Source organism: Notamacropus eugenii, chromosome 4 (assembly GCF_028372415.1).
Source record: "Notamacropus eugenii isolate mMacEug1 chromosome 4, mMacEug1.pri_v2, whole genome shotgun sequence".
Taxonomy (NCBI): Eukaryota; Metazoa; Chordata; class Mammalia; order Diprotodontia; family Macropodidae; genus Notamacropus; species Notamacropus eugenii.
Window position 1 is genome coordinate 409,797,697 of NC_092875.1, and position 15,570 is coordinate 409,813,266.

At 36.1% G+C, this 15,570-nt stretch overlaps 1 protein-coding gene across 1 annotated transcript in view; it reads right to left on the bottom strand.

Moving 5' to 3' along the window:
• Positions 1 to 15,570, bottom strand: part of ITGA2 (integrin subunit alpha 2) — a 135,573-nt gene that overhangs the window by 29,632 nt on the left and 90,371 nt on the right. Inside the window, exons 17-23 of the mRNA XM_072605657.1 lie at positions 15,096 to 15,247; positions 11,214 to 11,324; positions 10,983 to 11,065; positions 10,198 to 10,339; positions 4,980 to 5,072; positions 4,241 to 4,317; positions 4,059 to 4,142 (exon numbers count right to left, since the gene is read on the bottom strand). Of these exons, the coding sequence (XP_072461758.1) occupies positions 4,059 to 4,142; positions 4,241 to 4,317; positions 4,980 to 5,072; positions 10,198 to 10,339; positions 10,983 to 11,065; positions 11,214 to 11,324; positions 15,096 to 15,247 (742 nt within the window). The remainder of the gene's footprint in view (positions 1 to 4,058; positions 4,143 to 4,240; positions 4,318 to 4,979; positions 5,073 to 10,197; positions 10,340 to 10,982; positions 11,066 to 11,213; positions 11,325 to 15,095; positions 15,248 to 15,570) is intronic.

Sequence of the window (15,570 nt, forward strand, 5' to 3'; positions counted from 1 at the left end):
TTTTTAAGCCAAAGGTAACCTTAGAGATTATCTTATTTTATGAAAACTAAGGTGCCAAGAAACTAAATGACATATTCAAGGTCATATAGTTAATCGGTGTCCCATCAGGAACCAGGGAAATCTAGGGCTTGTGAATCCTAGTCCAGAATTCCTTGTATTCTACCACATTACTTGCCTTTAACACCATGGCCTTATAGAACTAACAGCTAGAAGCTCTCCTGGAGAAGTTAATCCTGCTGGATACCCACTTTAGAAAATTACTGTCACTGTGGAATTCTGCAATACTCAAATAATGTTCATTCAGTGAATATGTAAGAACCCTACAGTATAATGCAAAGAGCCCCAGAAATATGGTGTCAGAGAACCTGAGGTCCAGTCCTGCTTTGGGGTCAAATCAGGACCTCAGTTTCCTTCTCTATAAAATGATGCAGTTAGATTAGACAGCACCTGCCATCCTCTCCAGTCCTAAACTGATGCTCTTATTACCCTAATGATTGGATAAATGATATTGCTTACTATAAAGGCTGTGGCTTAAAACATATTTTCAAAGAATATTAGAGCTGGAAAGAAGGTTAAAGATTCAACTGGAAGTTGAGAAAACAGACCTTGAGAAGGGAAATTACTTCTCAAAGTCACACAGGTAGCACCAAAGGTAGGACGTTAACCCAGCTTTCCCGATACCCAATAAAGTACTATTGACATGAAAAAAACCTGCAAAAACCCTCAAGAAGCAATAGATTAATTTCTTTAGTATTGATTATAGGGTGAATGTAGGTTGACACACACTTCTTCACTCCCCTTGTGCTAGAGCAGAAGTCCTTAAACTGGATTCCATTAACATTGTAAATAATGTTTGATAACTGGATTTCAAATTTTCAATATATTAGGCTGGTTAATGCTTTTCAATATTTTGATAATTTTATTTTTCAATACAATTGGTTTCCTTTGCAATCCTAAAGTATTTTGTGTATTTGTTAGGTATTATCAATTTATTATTAAATTATTACATTGTTTATTAAGTACTTATTAAGCATTTTGTTTTAGGAATTTAAAAACATGGGTCCATAGACTTCACCAGACATCACCCAAGGGGCCCAGGACGTAAAAAAATGGATTAAGAACCCCTTACAAAAGAGACTAGTTTGGTTCCAGATTAAACTCTGAAAATTGAGATTTAGACTAGGGTTCAGCCCACACTGGGTCACAACTGGTCTGGAGGCTTTCTTTAAGAAGGTAAAGAAAAAATTTCTTCTATGATGAACCTAAGATGGTTCTAGAACAGAAACCTGAGGCTTAACACTGTTCAAATCTTAATTATAAGTGATTTTGTGTTTTAAAAATGTGTCTACAATTTAGAGAGTTAGAAAACCCAGAAAGAAGAGCTTCCTTTTTTCTTTTCTGGGGATGTAAATACCTTAGGGAAAATATACCCCTTAGCATGTTTACGCTTTACAATGACCATCTGTTCATCCCTTAAAGTGATTCACTACAAAGGAAAATACATTTGTGTGTGTGCATATATGTACATATATATACACAAATATATAACAGCTTTCACATACATCATACTTTAAGATTTACAAAGTGCTTTAATCATGACACATCCATGAGGCAGACATGATTAGGAGACGTAGCATTGTGGAAAGAGTACTGGCTGTCATGTCAGAGGACTGATACTCAAATCTCAGCTCTGATGCTGAATGTTTGTGTGATCTTGGCAAGTCATTCAGTCTCCTTTGGCCTTAGTCGATAAATCTGTTAACTAAAGAGGTTGGACTACATCCAACAATCTGAGGTCTCTCCCAATTCTAGATCTATGATCCTTTAATAATTTTAATTTTTTTAAAATACAGAAAATTGAGACTCAGAGAGTCTATGACTTGCTAAAGGTCAACCAACTATTAAATATCAAATCTACTACTACAAGTCTTATGACAACTCCAAGACCGGTGCTCCTACCAACTAGATTTTTGGAAAATTTAGAAGGAAAATTTTCTAACATGGAGGAGGCTTGCGTCTCTTTTGGAACCTCAAATCCCCAAATTTCCTTCCTTTATAAGGAATTTATTTTATTGGAGCAGGAGGATTGCTTGTAATTATAGTTTTCCAAATTACTAAAAGAAAAATGTGCCATAAGGAAATAAATATATATGTATATATATATGTATATATCAATCTGGTAATGTATTTATATGAGACAAACCAATTTATTATAACTTCCATGGAACAGAGGAAACCCCACTGAGAAACTAAAGGTTTGACATTTTGTGTTCTTGGAAGATTCCATAGTACCTTCCAGAGAGTGTAAGCTCTGGAGCACTGGCCAAATTCTGAAATGTAATGATATGCTGCTTTCCTAAATCCCTGCTGTGGTTTAAAGGGAATTATTCTTTATTTTTTCCCCTTATTTAAGGGTTGTTCCACTTTTCAAGACCCATCCTAAAGTAACTGTGCTTCATAAATAACTTTTATTTACTCACCTGGAGGGCATTTCAACATATGTTGCTTATGACATTTAATTGTGCAATTTCCCTTGATTTTTGGAAGGTATGAAGTTTGAGGACTATGAGCTACAAAAGCACAGGGTGCCTTGTTTTCCCTCAAAATGCAGATATTTCTGTCTAAAATATGTTGCTCCAAAAACACACAGACTTGCATGTTACAATCACTTGAGTATCTTTTTTGGGTCAAAGATAATGCAAATGCAAATATATAGGTTGTGATGAGTAAAAAAGAAACTGCCATATCCATTTCCTGTTAAAAGAAACTCCTAGGGTAACATTGTGCAGAAAAGTAAGAAAGAAATAAATGAGAACAAACAATTCAGAACAAGAAAGAGATGATACAGTTGGGATAAAAAAAAGATCGGACGACATGATACTAACCATCTCTGGTGGACACACTTGACCTCAATTATTTACTTTACCAATGATGGTGCAGTGTAACAATGGCAATATTTACTAACAATTTCCACATAAGTGCAGTAACCTAGACTTTGTTTACATTTGTGTCCAAAATTTAAGATTCATTCATTTTGAGACCATTTTCTCACAGCTGCTCATATTTCAACTTTAAGACTAGATGGCATGCGCTGTGTTTAAGGAATTTTTTGGGCTTTTTTCCTCCCCCTCAGCAAACTGTTAGATATCTGGCACCTTTGGGGCTGGGACAAAGAAGCAACGACAACCTACCACCTCTAGATACTTGGCTCATGGGTTGCCACCATGGAATTTGCGTTGCCCTCTTTGGGTGGGGCATCCAAATTTGCTAGAAGTTCACTTGAGTGTTTCAGCAGATTGAGAACAGTGACCTATGTGCTTTATAGTGATACTGACCCAAAGTTTAATGGGTATTGGCTTGAGCACATCTCTGGTACGTTCAAGGCTGCCAAACTACTTCTGAATGGACAAATAGATGCTGTGAACCCACTGAGATTTTCATAATGTGTGGGATGTTCACTTGATAACATCAGTTTCCTTAAACGTTCACTGTGACTATTACCAGTCAAAATGCTTCTGCTGCTGCTCTATAGGTTTCCATTTCAGAAAGAAAAAAGTAACAATGAATTTTCTTTCAGACTTCTCTTACTTTTTCATGTTTGACCTAAGTTTTGCACCATCATTGCATTTATTCATTTAGTCATCAATCATATGTTCACTGACTACCAATGTGTGTATAATGCAATGTGTTTCTACATTAAAGAATAAAATTCTGGGTTTCAGGCACATAGATGCTGGCTACTGGCAATGCTAAGGTTTCTTCTGGCTGGCAGAACTTGAAAGCATTCTGTTGGGGATATGAAACTCTTTTGGGTATGAAGCCCCTCCCAGGCAACATGAGACTGAATAGATCCATAAGCCTACAGAGATGTACTTTCCCATACAAGCCCCAAAGCATCACTCAAAACCTACCTGTTAGCCAGCTAGTTGACTTGGGCAAAGGTTTTTGATATAAACTCTTAACATAGAAAGGAATTCCAGTTAGTGGAAGAAAAGAACTCTTCACTAATGGACACATTAATAATCCAAAAAGCAATATATTACAGACACTCCACTTACCTCGCTAAATGGATTTCTGCATCATACAGCAAGGGAATTTCGAAGATGACTGTATTGTCTACCTCCTTCTCTTCTTGACTCTCGCTATTGAAAAATAAAGGATGAAAACAATTAAGATTCTACTTTAAATATATACAGTATAAAACCTACCCATGCCCACTTCACAATTAATGATATTTCACCTCAAAGCTTGAAAACTGACACGTGCCAAATTCTGAAGATTTTGGAAATTGAAGTCAAAGTTTATATTAAAAGACACCTACAAAAATAAAATCCAAAGAAATAGATAAATGCATAAATAAATCCAGAGAAGTTCTCATAAATCACTCAATCAGCAAAGTGTTTTATAAAAATAGCAAACCCACCCAATTTGATTCTGAATTTGATCTATATCAAAATGTAGAAATTTGCCAGATTCTTGTCATTCTCAACTAAAGTTGCTAATATATCCTTTCTCACTTTACCTTCAGAATTTTTTTTTTTACCAAACTGAGACTCACTTTCACCTTCCCCATCCTTCCCAAAGCTTACATCGACATTCTGCACATATAATCCAGTACCAAATAGTTTCCCTGAAATTATCATATTTGCACTATGTTTGAGTTAGTGTCAGGAGACAGTCTTTGGACTTTCCTGCCTGGCATTTTCACAAGTGGCAGACAATAGGTTTAGATAATACTGTACTCAGACACAGATTGTGAATTATTCCCCAAATTTAGAATACATGAAAAATCCTAATTTACCCAATTCAAATAAACATTTAAAGAAAAAATCAACTTAGAATTTGTTTCCAATGATGAGTCCTTTTCTTTCACTTGTCTTATGAGTTTGCTTGTGAAACTGCTAAATTAATCAGCATTACTTGATGAAGAACTAGGAGCACTGAAGCTAAAGCACATTTGAATTGTAAGCCAAGAGTACCTGCTGGTCCCTTTTGATAGAAGGATAGCCAACATGACAGGTAAGAACCTTCTTGGAAGTATCCAACTGACATGAAACTTCAGTCCCATCAACCTGAAGGGCACACACAAAAAAAAGACACAAAAATGATGATTATGTGTATAAGCATGACTGATTAAATATATATATATATAATTATGTAAGTTTCATGAACCTTCCTTTTAATAATAAAGTGAAGTTTTTTTCCATTTGAAAATCATTTTGAACTTGAAAGCTTAGGCTATATTCTATGAAAAACTTCTTATAACTAAAGCTGTCCAAAAATAGAATGCACTGCTACTAAAGACAGTGACTTTACCCTTCTAGGAGGTCTTCAGTCAAAGGATAGATAATCATTTGTGAGAAATATCACAGTGAGGTTTCTTTTTGAGTATGAGTTGGTCTGTATGGTCACTGAAGTCCCTTACAACTTGAATATTCTGGGATTCTGTTATTAGTGGGCTTGGAGTTTTGAGTTTAGCCTAATCTATTTTGAATTTCCATTACATTGTTTCTGAAAAAAAAATAAATTCATGAGGAGGCATTCTCAGAAAGATAAATGATCAAAGGAGAGGAACAGTTTTTTAAAAGAAGGCATACAAACTATCGACAATATTTTTAAATGCTTCAAATTATTGATAATGAGAAGTGCAAATCAAAGTAACTCTGGTCTTTCATTTCTTGACCACCAAATCTGGTAAAAGCCAGAAGTAATGTTGAAGGGACTGTGTAAAATCAAGCACACCAATATACTAGTGTAGAACTATGAACTGCTCCAACCTTTTTGGAAAGCAAGGTAGAATTATGAACTGAAAGTTAACAAATTATTCACACCCTTAGGGCCAGAGATCTAATTACTGCCCATATGTCCCAAGTAGGTCAATGTTAGAAAAAAAAGAAAAAATAGGTCCAATATGACAAAATGTTTATAGCAACATTTTTTTTGTAATAGGAAAAAAAGGTGAGAGGAAAAAACCAGCCAAGAGGGCAAAGTACCAGGAAGAAACACAGCTGAGTTCTTTCCTACAACTATTCCATAAAAAATCTAGAAAATCCATCAAGTTGAGTTTTGATTAGAAAGTCCAAGAAAAAATATCAGATTGAGTCATTTTTTTTCAGCCTAGGTCAGCAACAAAAGGACAGAGAAGTCTATGTACACTGAGGATGGAATCTAGCCAGGAATGGCCATTTGGAGCATTCGAGCAGAAAGACCACTGATGATCTGTCTCTCTGTGTGCAATGGTACACCAAGCGAAGAAGAAGTTCCAGATCTGATAGTAAGGGTTCTGACCTTGTGCAACAAGAAGAAACAGGTACTACCTGGAAGTTCTGTCACTTACTAACAAGTAGGGGGTCACAGATCCAGTGTGGATAGAGAAGGGACCCTGTGACTAACACTGGCAGTTCAAGTCAAGGAGTGGTCATGTGCACTGTGTACTGAGTAAGGAATAAATACAGAAGTAGCAGCTATGTGACTATCTCCAATGCTACTTCTAACTGAAAGATCAAAGTCAAAAAGGAAAGCTGGAAAAAAGAGCAAACAAAAAAGAATCCTGGTATAAAGAGCTATTAGTGTTATAGGGATGCTCAAGACATAAATGTTGAAGAAGAGAGCAACTCTAAAACATATAAAAAGTCTCAAAGAACAATACAGCTTGGGCACAAGTTCAACTAGAATCCTTAGAAGAGATGAAGCCAAAGTCTGGTTCTAAAGAACCAAAATGATTTTATAAATGGAACAAAAGCACTAGAGGAAATAATTTGAAAATAAATGAAGGTGCTAGGGGAAATTGGTAAAGAAATGAGATATGGAAGAAGGAAATGGGGAAATAATAAACAGCCTGACACAAGAGGTATAAAACTTTAATGAATAGACTACATGAAAATTGAAATGCTGCAAAAAAAGTAATGATTCCATGAAACAACAAGATATATAAAAACAGTTGAAAAACAAACAAAAGTTATGTTAAAAACAACTCATCTGGAAAATGTCAAAAGTAGATGATTTAAGAATCACCAGAGTAATAATTACTAATAATAAGAGAAATAAAAATCAAAATAACCCTGAAGTTTTACCTTACATCCTGCAAATTGGCAAAGACAATAAAAGATGGGAATAATTAAAGTTGGGAGCGGTTATGGGAAGATGGGTACACTAGTGCATTGTTGGTGTAGCTGTAAATCAGTACAACCATTTTGGAAAACAATTAGAAATCATGTAAATAAAGTGACAAACTGTCCATACCCTTTTACACAGAGGTTCCACCACTAGTCTTATGCTCTAAGGAGGCCATAGATAAAAAGAAAGTACCAGTATACAGCAAAATATTTCTGTTATCAATTTTTGTGAGGTCAAAGAACTAGAAAAAAAGTAGATATCCACTAATCAGAGAATGGATAAACAAACTGTTGTACATGAATGTAATTGAATGTTACTGTGACATAAGAAATAACTAATGCGATGAATACAGAAACATGGGAAGATCTCCATGAACTAATGCAGAATGAAGTAATCAAAGCAAAGAGGATAATATAAAGAATGAGTATGACAATGTAAATGGGAAGAAGGAAAAAACAAAAAATGAATACTGCAAAATTATAAAAAATAAAACATGAGATATAAAAAGACATTCTCAGCCTACCTTTTTCATAGATGGGAAGCCTACAATACATTGCACATATTTTTCGACATTTTCCATACCTGCAGAAACAGCCCCTTTTATAGTAACAAAAAAAACTAGAAACTAAGAAAAGGCATCAATTAGGGAATGAATGAACAAAAGAACAAAACATATAGATAGAGTGAAACCTCATTAGAAATGGCAAAAAGGATGATATCAGATTAGCCTGGGAAGACCTACATGAAGTGATGCATATTAATATGAGTAGAACCAGGAAAAGTGTTACACAATAACAACAGTGTAAAGGGAAACAACTCTGAAAAACTTAGGAACATGAATCAACACAGTGACCAACCACAATGCAAAAAGACCAGTAATGAGGAATATTACCCACTTCCTGACAGAAAAGTGACAGACTCAAGATGCAGCATAAGACAGGCATGTTTTACATGGCCAACACGACTATGCATATTTCTTATTAGGATTTTTCTTTTTTTTTTTTTAAGAATGGGAGAAGAGAGATGAGGAAAGAAAATAAAAGCCTATCAGTTGAAAACAATTCATGAACAACAACAGCTAGGAGCAAAGTTTTTGCTCCAGGCAAAAAAAAAAATCTAGAAACTCATTGACTGGGAAGCAAATGGTGGTATGTGAATGTGTTGGGATATTATTTGCTATAAGATATGATGACTAGAAAGATCATGGTGATTTAGAGAAACATAGGGATACTGAGGGATCAAATTGAGTCAACAAACATCTATTAAACACCTGTATGTGCCAGGCACTGTGGTAAGCAGTACGGATACAAAGTAAGGCAAATGACAGTCCCAGATCTCAACAATCTAATGGAAAATATAGCATACAAACAATTATCTATAGAATGACCAGATGAGTGTGTGTGTGTACACAATCTGTACATACATATGTACACATGCATGTACACTCATACATACACATGCTAATATGCACATACTCCTATGTATATACAAACATACACTTGTGTATATGTAAATGCATGAATGTATTCACATATACACATGTGTATGTGTATCGATACATATAAGTATTTATATCATATGTGTCTAGATATGTATCTATATCATATACACATGTGATATGATATTGAAAACAATACCAGAAGGAAGTCATCAAGATTAAGGAGTATTGGGAAAGGCCTTTTTGCAGAATGTGGGGCTTTAGCTGAGTCTTGACGGAAATAAGGGAAACTAGAAGATGGAATTGACAAATGAGAGTTCTAGCGTGGAGGACAGCCAGTGAAAGCGTACAGCATTAGGAAATAGAGTGTCTAGATTCACAATCTAGGGGGACCTGCCGCCTTGAGGCCATACCTGGCCTCCTAGATATTTAAGGATGGCCTTTTGATTGAACCCAAATTTTACAGAACAAATACTTTTAATAAAAATCAAGAGTCTGACTCTAGAGTGAGAAAAAGCAGGAAGGCAAGTGTTACCTGGATCACAGAGTACACTGTGGAGAGTAAGGTGTAAAATGACTGGACAGGTAGGAAGGGATAGCCAAGTTATGGCTGGCTTTAAAAGTATTTTGTACTTGATCCTGAAGGTGACAGGGAGCCACTGGAGTTTACTGAATAAGGGGGTGACACAGTCAGACCTCCAATTTAGGAAGAGTAATTTGACAGCTGAGTGAAAGATGGATTGGACTGGAGGGAAACTTGAAGAAATGATAAAAAGTAAAGTAAAGAGAACCAAGAGAGCAATTGAAACAATGACTATAATATTTTAAGTGAAAACAGTGCTAAAAGGCACTGCACTCTGCTACCAACTTCTTAGGTTTAATTATTTACATCTTTTTTTCTTTAAAATAGAAAGTTGCATTTTTAATTCCCCATCTCCCCCCTAAAAAAAAACAACGAAAAGGTCATGGCAGGCTCAAAACCAAGCCCAACAAGTTTAAATAAGAAACTAGATAAAAATCTTTTTTATCCTATCCTTAAGTGTGTCTGTTAAAAAAAAACCCCCAAATTATAGCCTTTGCTTTATTTTCCTTTATCCCTTGGGGAAAATATTCATATCCAAGTGTGTTTCTGGCACAGCATTGATGTCTATTTGATTAGAGGGTTTGGCTCCGATACAAAAACCTTGACCACAGAAAGGTCTGTGGTTCCAAAGCTACAAAGAATGAGTCTAAGCTCTGTGCATATCAGCCCTTTGATTTAGCAAGTTCAGGCTGAGGCATGTGGGGGGCAGACGCAGCAGCAGCACCAGACCTATGTGCTACTGGGAATTAGAGGATTGTAACATTTCTTGTGCCAAGTCTCAGAGGAAAGGAAAAGATAATGTGTCCAGTGAAGCAAAAATCTGTCTAGATATAGTGCCAGTTTATATGCTAACCTGCCTTAGTTAGAAGTTATAAAATTAGGATGATTTTATTAATAGGGTGGAAATGCTACTTTAAATGAGGAAGAGGAGATGAGCAGCCTCAAGGGCACTTGGGAAGAGAAGGATGGTTTTAATACCAGACAAGAGGAAACAAAGAGCTCCCCATTTACAGGCACAAATGAACAAAGGTTAGGTTAGTCAATGTATGCCATCACATACCGATGCTGAGGATGAGGCAAAAAACAAGTTTTCTGAAAAAGCAGCCACAATTCTGGTGTTATAAGCACTTTCCCCTCTGTTTTTCAGCATCACTGCAAATGTTAACCTTCTGTTTTGGCTGCTGACAATATATGGCTGTTTTCTGTTAATAATAAAAGCAAAAAAAGCTAGAGCAAATGGCACAATTTGTCTCCAAATCAATCAACCCTGGATATTTAAAGACTTTCCACACACACAAAATTACAAAGATATCTTATATGAGATTGAAGTACTGGGAATAAAATATTTCTAAGTGATAAACTCAATTAGGACTACTTTAGATGAGAATGAAAGTAAAATGATGAAATGTTACTAGGTTTTCCTAACTGTCACTTTAAAATACAAATAGGCATATTTCCAAGTGTTTCCCTTCTATACTAAAGCCAGGAACTGAAATTCTACTTGTATAGGTATTTATTCATGGCAGATGTTCCCCACATAATAAAGTATTTATTTATAAAGAGTCACTGAACAAAATCTTCTCCAGCGTATATTATTATATATTATTTCACTTCTCTCTCTCTCTCTCTCTCTCCCTCCCTCCCTCCCTCCCTCCTTCTCCCTCTCTCCTTCCTTCCTTTTCTCCCTCCCTCCCTTTCTCCACTCTCTATTTCTCTCTCCTTCCCTTTCCCCTCTCCTTCTTCCCTCTTCCTCTCTCTCTCCCCTTCTTCATCTCACTCTGTCTGCCTGTCTCACACACACACACACACACAAACACAAACACACAGTTTCAAAGTGAAACTTACTGACTATTCGTTTTCTGTTGAACTTCAAGGACAAGATCAGAGATGCAGACTCCATCATCCCCACAGTCTTTTAAAAAAGGTATCTAAAGAAATTGAAAATACCATTTTCTCCACACATACTGTTAAGAGACACAGCTTGGAGCTGCGTTATTATTAGAATTGGCACGGTGACTATTGGAGTTTAGTTTGCTTTGGTCAAAGAACAGATCTAAATCCCAGGCCTCTACTCACACTGAAGTCTTTTGAAGTCTCAGAATACTCTTCGAGAGCAGGACTAGTACCAGGCTTTGCCAAATTGATGTCCACTCGGACATTTAAGGAGTTGACAACATCAGAAGGTTCCTGAAAAACAAAGCTTCCCTTTCAGTTTGAACAAATTAAAGCAAGTGATCTTATAAAAAGTAGTTACAGAATGATTTCATTATTACAAATGTAGTCAACTCTCAATTGGGAATATGGGTAGCAAGAATTAGAGACAGAGGCAGGATACTGAGGGGTTCATTCAGGACCAAAGAAATGACACATTCTCCAAGTTGTGATGCTCCAGCTCCTTAGACATGTTGCCAGCCTTTGGCATTTTCATCTAAGAGCTCAAATAAAATTAAACTCAACTTAATAAAAAGTATGGCATTTATCTTAGCTAGCATAATCAGAAGATTTTGTTAATCATGGACACTCACTTTCTTAAGGTTCTGGGATTCCATAAGTATATATTCTCCCTTTGTCTAGTCAAATTAAACTCTCTCTATCCCCTAAATGGTCTCTGAGTAACAGTGGCTAAACCCTATCCTTTGAGGAACCTCTCCAAACTTAGCTAGATTTGAGGGAAGACAAGCATAGTCGCCTGATAGGTCCATATATGCTACATTTTGTTGGTTTGACAGCCTCATCCAGGCCTTGCATTGTTCTGGCATAGTCTTAAAGAACTTGGGGTACCTCTACACTATAATGAGTAACCAGAGCAGGACTTTAGTGTAATGTAGATAAAACAGAAAATAGTTATAAAAGTAAGTGATCTGTTCAGTTACAATACTCAGAAAAAAAAGAACTCTCAGATATTTCTTCCTCCCCCCATCTTCCATTGCCTGTCACTTTTATCTAGAATCCAGTCTTTTGGTCAATAATTATTTCTCTAGTTTTCTACCAAAAAAGCTTAAGAACCATTAGGTTTCCTGGCCAAAGTTGCTGATCACATAATATTGGATTGTGGTCTGGAAGGAAACTTGCTTCGACAATTGTTGTTTGTCCTTCATTTTCAAAGAGGACCATGGCATCAGGAAGGTGGTGCCATGACTTGCAATTGGATTGGATTTAAGTGAGGGAGGGCTGTGCAAAGTCACCAGCCTCACTTTCTCCTCCAGAGACAGGTAGGGTCCAGTGGCAAGATACAGATAAGAATGACTGGAGGTGGTCCCAGAAGCAGTGGGAGACCTTGATCTTTTTAAGCTAAGGTCTTTCCCAGATTGAAGTTTGACTGAGGCAACACCCAGTGATGAAGACCAGGTAAGAAATGAGACAAAGAATGCCCTCTTTTACCTAGTTAAATAAAAACAAATAAAATCAGTCTGGGAAAGGAAGAAGCTCAGAGTTTGACATTTAGGGCAGTGACAAAAGAAGGCCCTGGGGGTTAGTTTTGGGGTTGTGATTGTAAGTTCAGTGGCAGTGCTTTTCTCTACTCTGTCTTATCTAGAAAATGGAGGTAATAATGACCACTCTCCATTCTACTAGATAGGAAGTAAGGAAATTGGGCTCCTAAGTGGCACAAGATCAAATTGGAATATTAGATAAATAATGGCATCTCACAACTTTTAGTTAAAATAAAATATTATAAACTAGAAATTACAAAAGTATACTTAGTAACTACGTAACAAATTATTTTGGGCCAGTTCCCCTTACATGTATTTATACACATACTTTAGGAAAGGTGTATTCAAAAGGCAACAACCTTATATTCTCAAAAAAATATGCAAGTAGTATTTAAACTTTATAATGTACATATTGTCTCCTTGAAGTGAATGTAAGCTCCCTGAAGGCAAGAATTTTTATTTTTGCCTTTAATCAATTAACTGTACCACCAGATCTGGCAGAGTCTCCCAAGTGAGGAAGTCTTTGAACATGGACCCAGAAACTGATAGTAAATTGATTGTCTGAAGATCACAGTAGCTAAATTCAGAGAGACTCTTTAGTAGGTAGGCCACAGGGTGGTATATTTTTTGATATGGTAACTTTCTAACACCGCTCACTAAGTTATACTTGGAATACAAATTTTTGTTGGTGGAAGGAGTAATCATGCCAATGAATGAACATATCTTTGACCTAAGTTTAAAGTTACACTGTACCAAAGATGAAAAGTTAGTAAGTTTCAGGCTCTTATTCATAAATGATTCACTTGGTTATCTTATCTGTCTTCAAATTATAGTTATAAAACAACTGGATAAGTTTTAATTTCCTATTTCCTTTAATCATCATCCCACCCAAAATAACTTGGAAAAATGCTTTATCACATTCTACCCTGCTTGTGCATTTTCATTGCTTTGGCCCACCTTTCCCCTTTTCAACTCATTCTCTACACAGCTGTCTAAATGACTTTTCTAAAAAGAAAGTGTGACCATATCATTCCCTTAATCAATAAACTGCAATAGCTCCCTATTGCCTCTAGGACAGAAAAGAAACACTCATGTTTGGCATTTAAAACATCCTGGTCCCAAGTTACATATATAGCTTATTGTAATTATTCCCCTTTGTGTACTGTAACATTGCCTTACCCTTCCTCATTCCTACCACTCCAGTTTCCAGCTTTATCTCTTTGCCCTGGCCATCCCTAGTAGCTGGAACGCACTCCTTCCTCATCTCTGCTTTATTTCCTTCAAGACGCAGTTTAGGCACTACTTTCTGTAGGAGGCCTTTTACAACAGCCCTGGCTCCTAGTTCTTCTACCCCCTAAATGATCTTTTAGTAATTTTATATATTTTGTATGCATACATACATATATGTGCATGTGGTGTACACATACATATATATGTATGTATGCATGTATATGTATGTTAATGAAAGAACAGACTTTCCTTCACTGCAGCAACTGATTCATTTTTGTCTCTGAATCCACAGCACTGAGCACAATGCCTGGCACAGAACAGATGTTTAATAAATGTTTGTTGACTGATAAATTACTTTCAAATCCCATTTGTGATTTCTAATGATCAATACATGTATCATCCACACCTTAATTTTACTGTTGGCAGTTTCTCCCCCAAAGCAGTCATATTTGTTTTTAAAATCAAATAAAAACACAAAAGTGGACTACATAACATTGATTTTGCTATCATCTATTCTCTCCTATCCATCCCAAGTTAAATCCAAGACGTTAATCTATTACTAGAGGCGATCTTCTTAATAGCATAACAATAAATGAACTTTACTATGTAAGAAAATGTCCATGTGAATTTCCTTGTTTTTAGACACTGGGAATTCTACTTAAGAAAACATTGACTTTGCTTTTTTATTAATGTGGTACTAATAGTTTGTTTTTGGAGTAGCTGGATGGCACAATAGATAGAGAGCTGGGCCTGGGTTCTAGAAGACTTGAGTTAGTTTTTGTGGCCTCAGATGCTTACTAGCTATGTGACCCTGGGCCAATCACTTGACCCTCTTTGCATCAGTTTCCTCATTTGTAAAATGAGCTGAAGAAGAAAATGGCGAACCACTCCAGTATCTCTGCTAAGAAAACCCCATATGGTGTCATGAAGAGTCAGACAGGACTGAAATGACTGAACAACGGCTTAAGTTGAAAACTTAAGAATAAATCAAAACCGAATACTCATTGCATAAATACCTACTGTAAGTCAGGCAACTGTAGGTAGTAAGCACAGGAATACAAAGGTAAAAAAAAAAAAAGTGAAATAATCTCCACTCTCAATAGAAAGACTATACCATGCTCAATGAAAGGTAAAGAAATCACAAATATTATCACCGAATGATGTTTGCATTCCTTATTTACCCAATAGGAAAGAGTACAGTAATGTACTTAAAGGGAGGAACCTGCAAAGTTTTCATTTATTTGATGATTATAGGAAATTTCATGGTGGGAAAAAAAAGAAAATGATGAGTCCTTACCTGTATATTGATGATATGCTCTGAACAAGTCTGTGCATGATACACCACCATGTTTTTCTTAATGTATCTTTCATTATTTTCTTTAAACAATCCCCTAGAAGTTATTCTAGAGGAAAATCGATCAGCATCAAGTGTAATATTGTAGATAATATCTGTTTAGGAGGAAACAAAATGAGCATTTCTGAAGTGTCTGTGAGGCAGCCAGCACTGTGCTGAGCTCCTTACAAACATTATCTCGTTTAAGTCTCACAGTAATCCTGGGAGATAGATGCTATTATTATACCAATTTTGCAACTGAGGAAACTGAGGCAGGCAGATTAAGCCACTTGCCCAGGGTCACACAGATAGTAAAAGTCTAAGGTTGTTCTTGAATTCCTATTAAGTCCAGGACCAGCAGTCTATACACCATGCTACCTTGCTCACACAAACAAGAAGAAAGAACATCAAATATGTTTCTAATTGCAAAATTAATTTG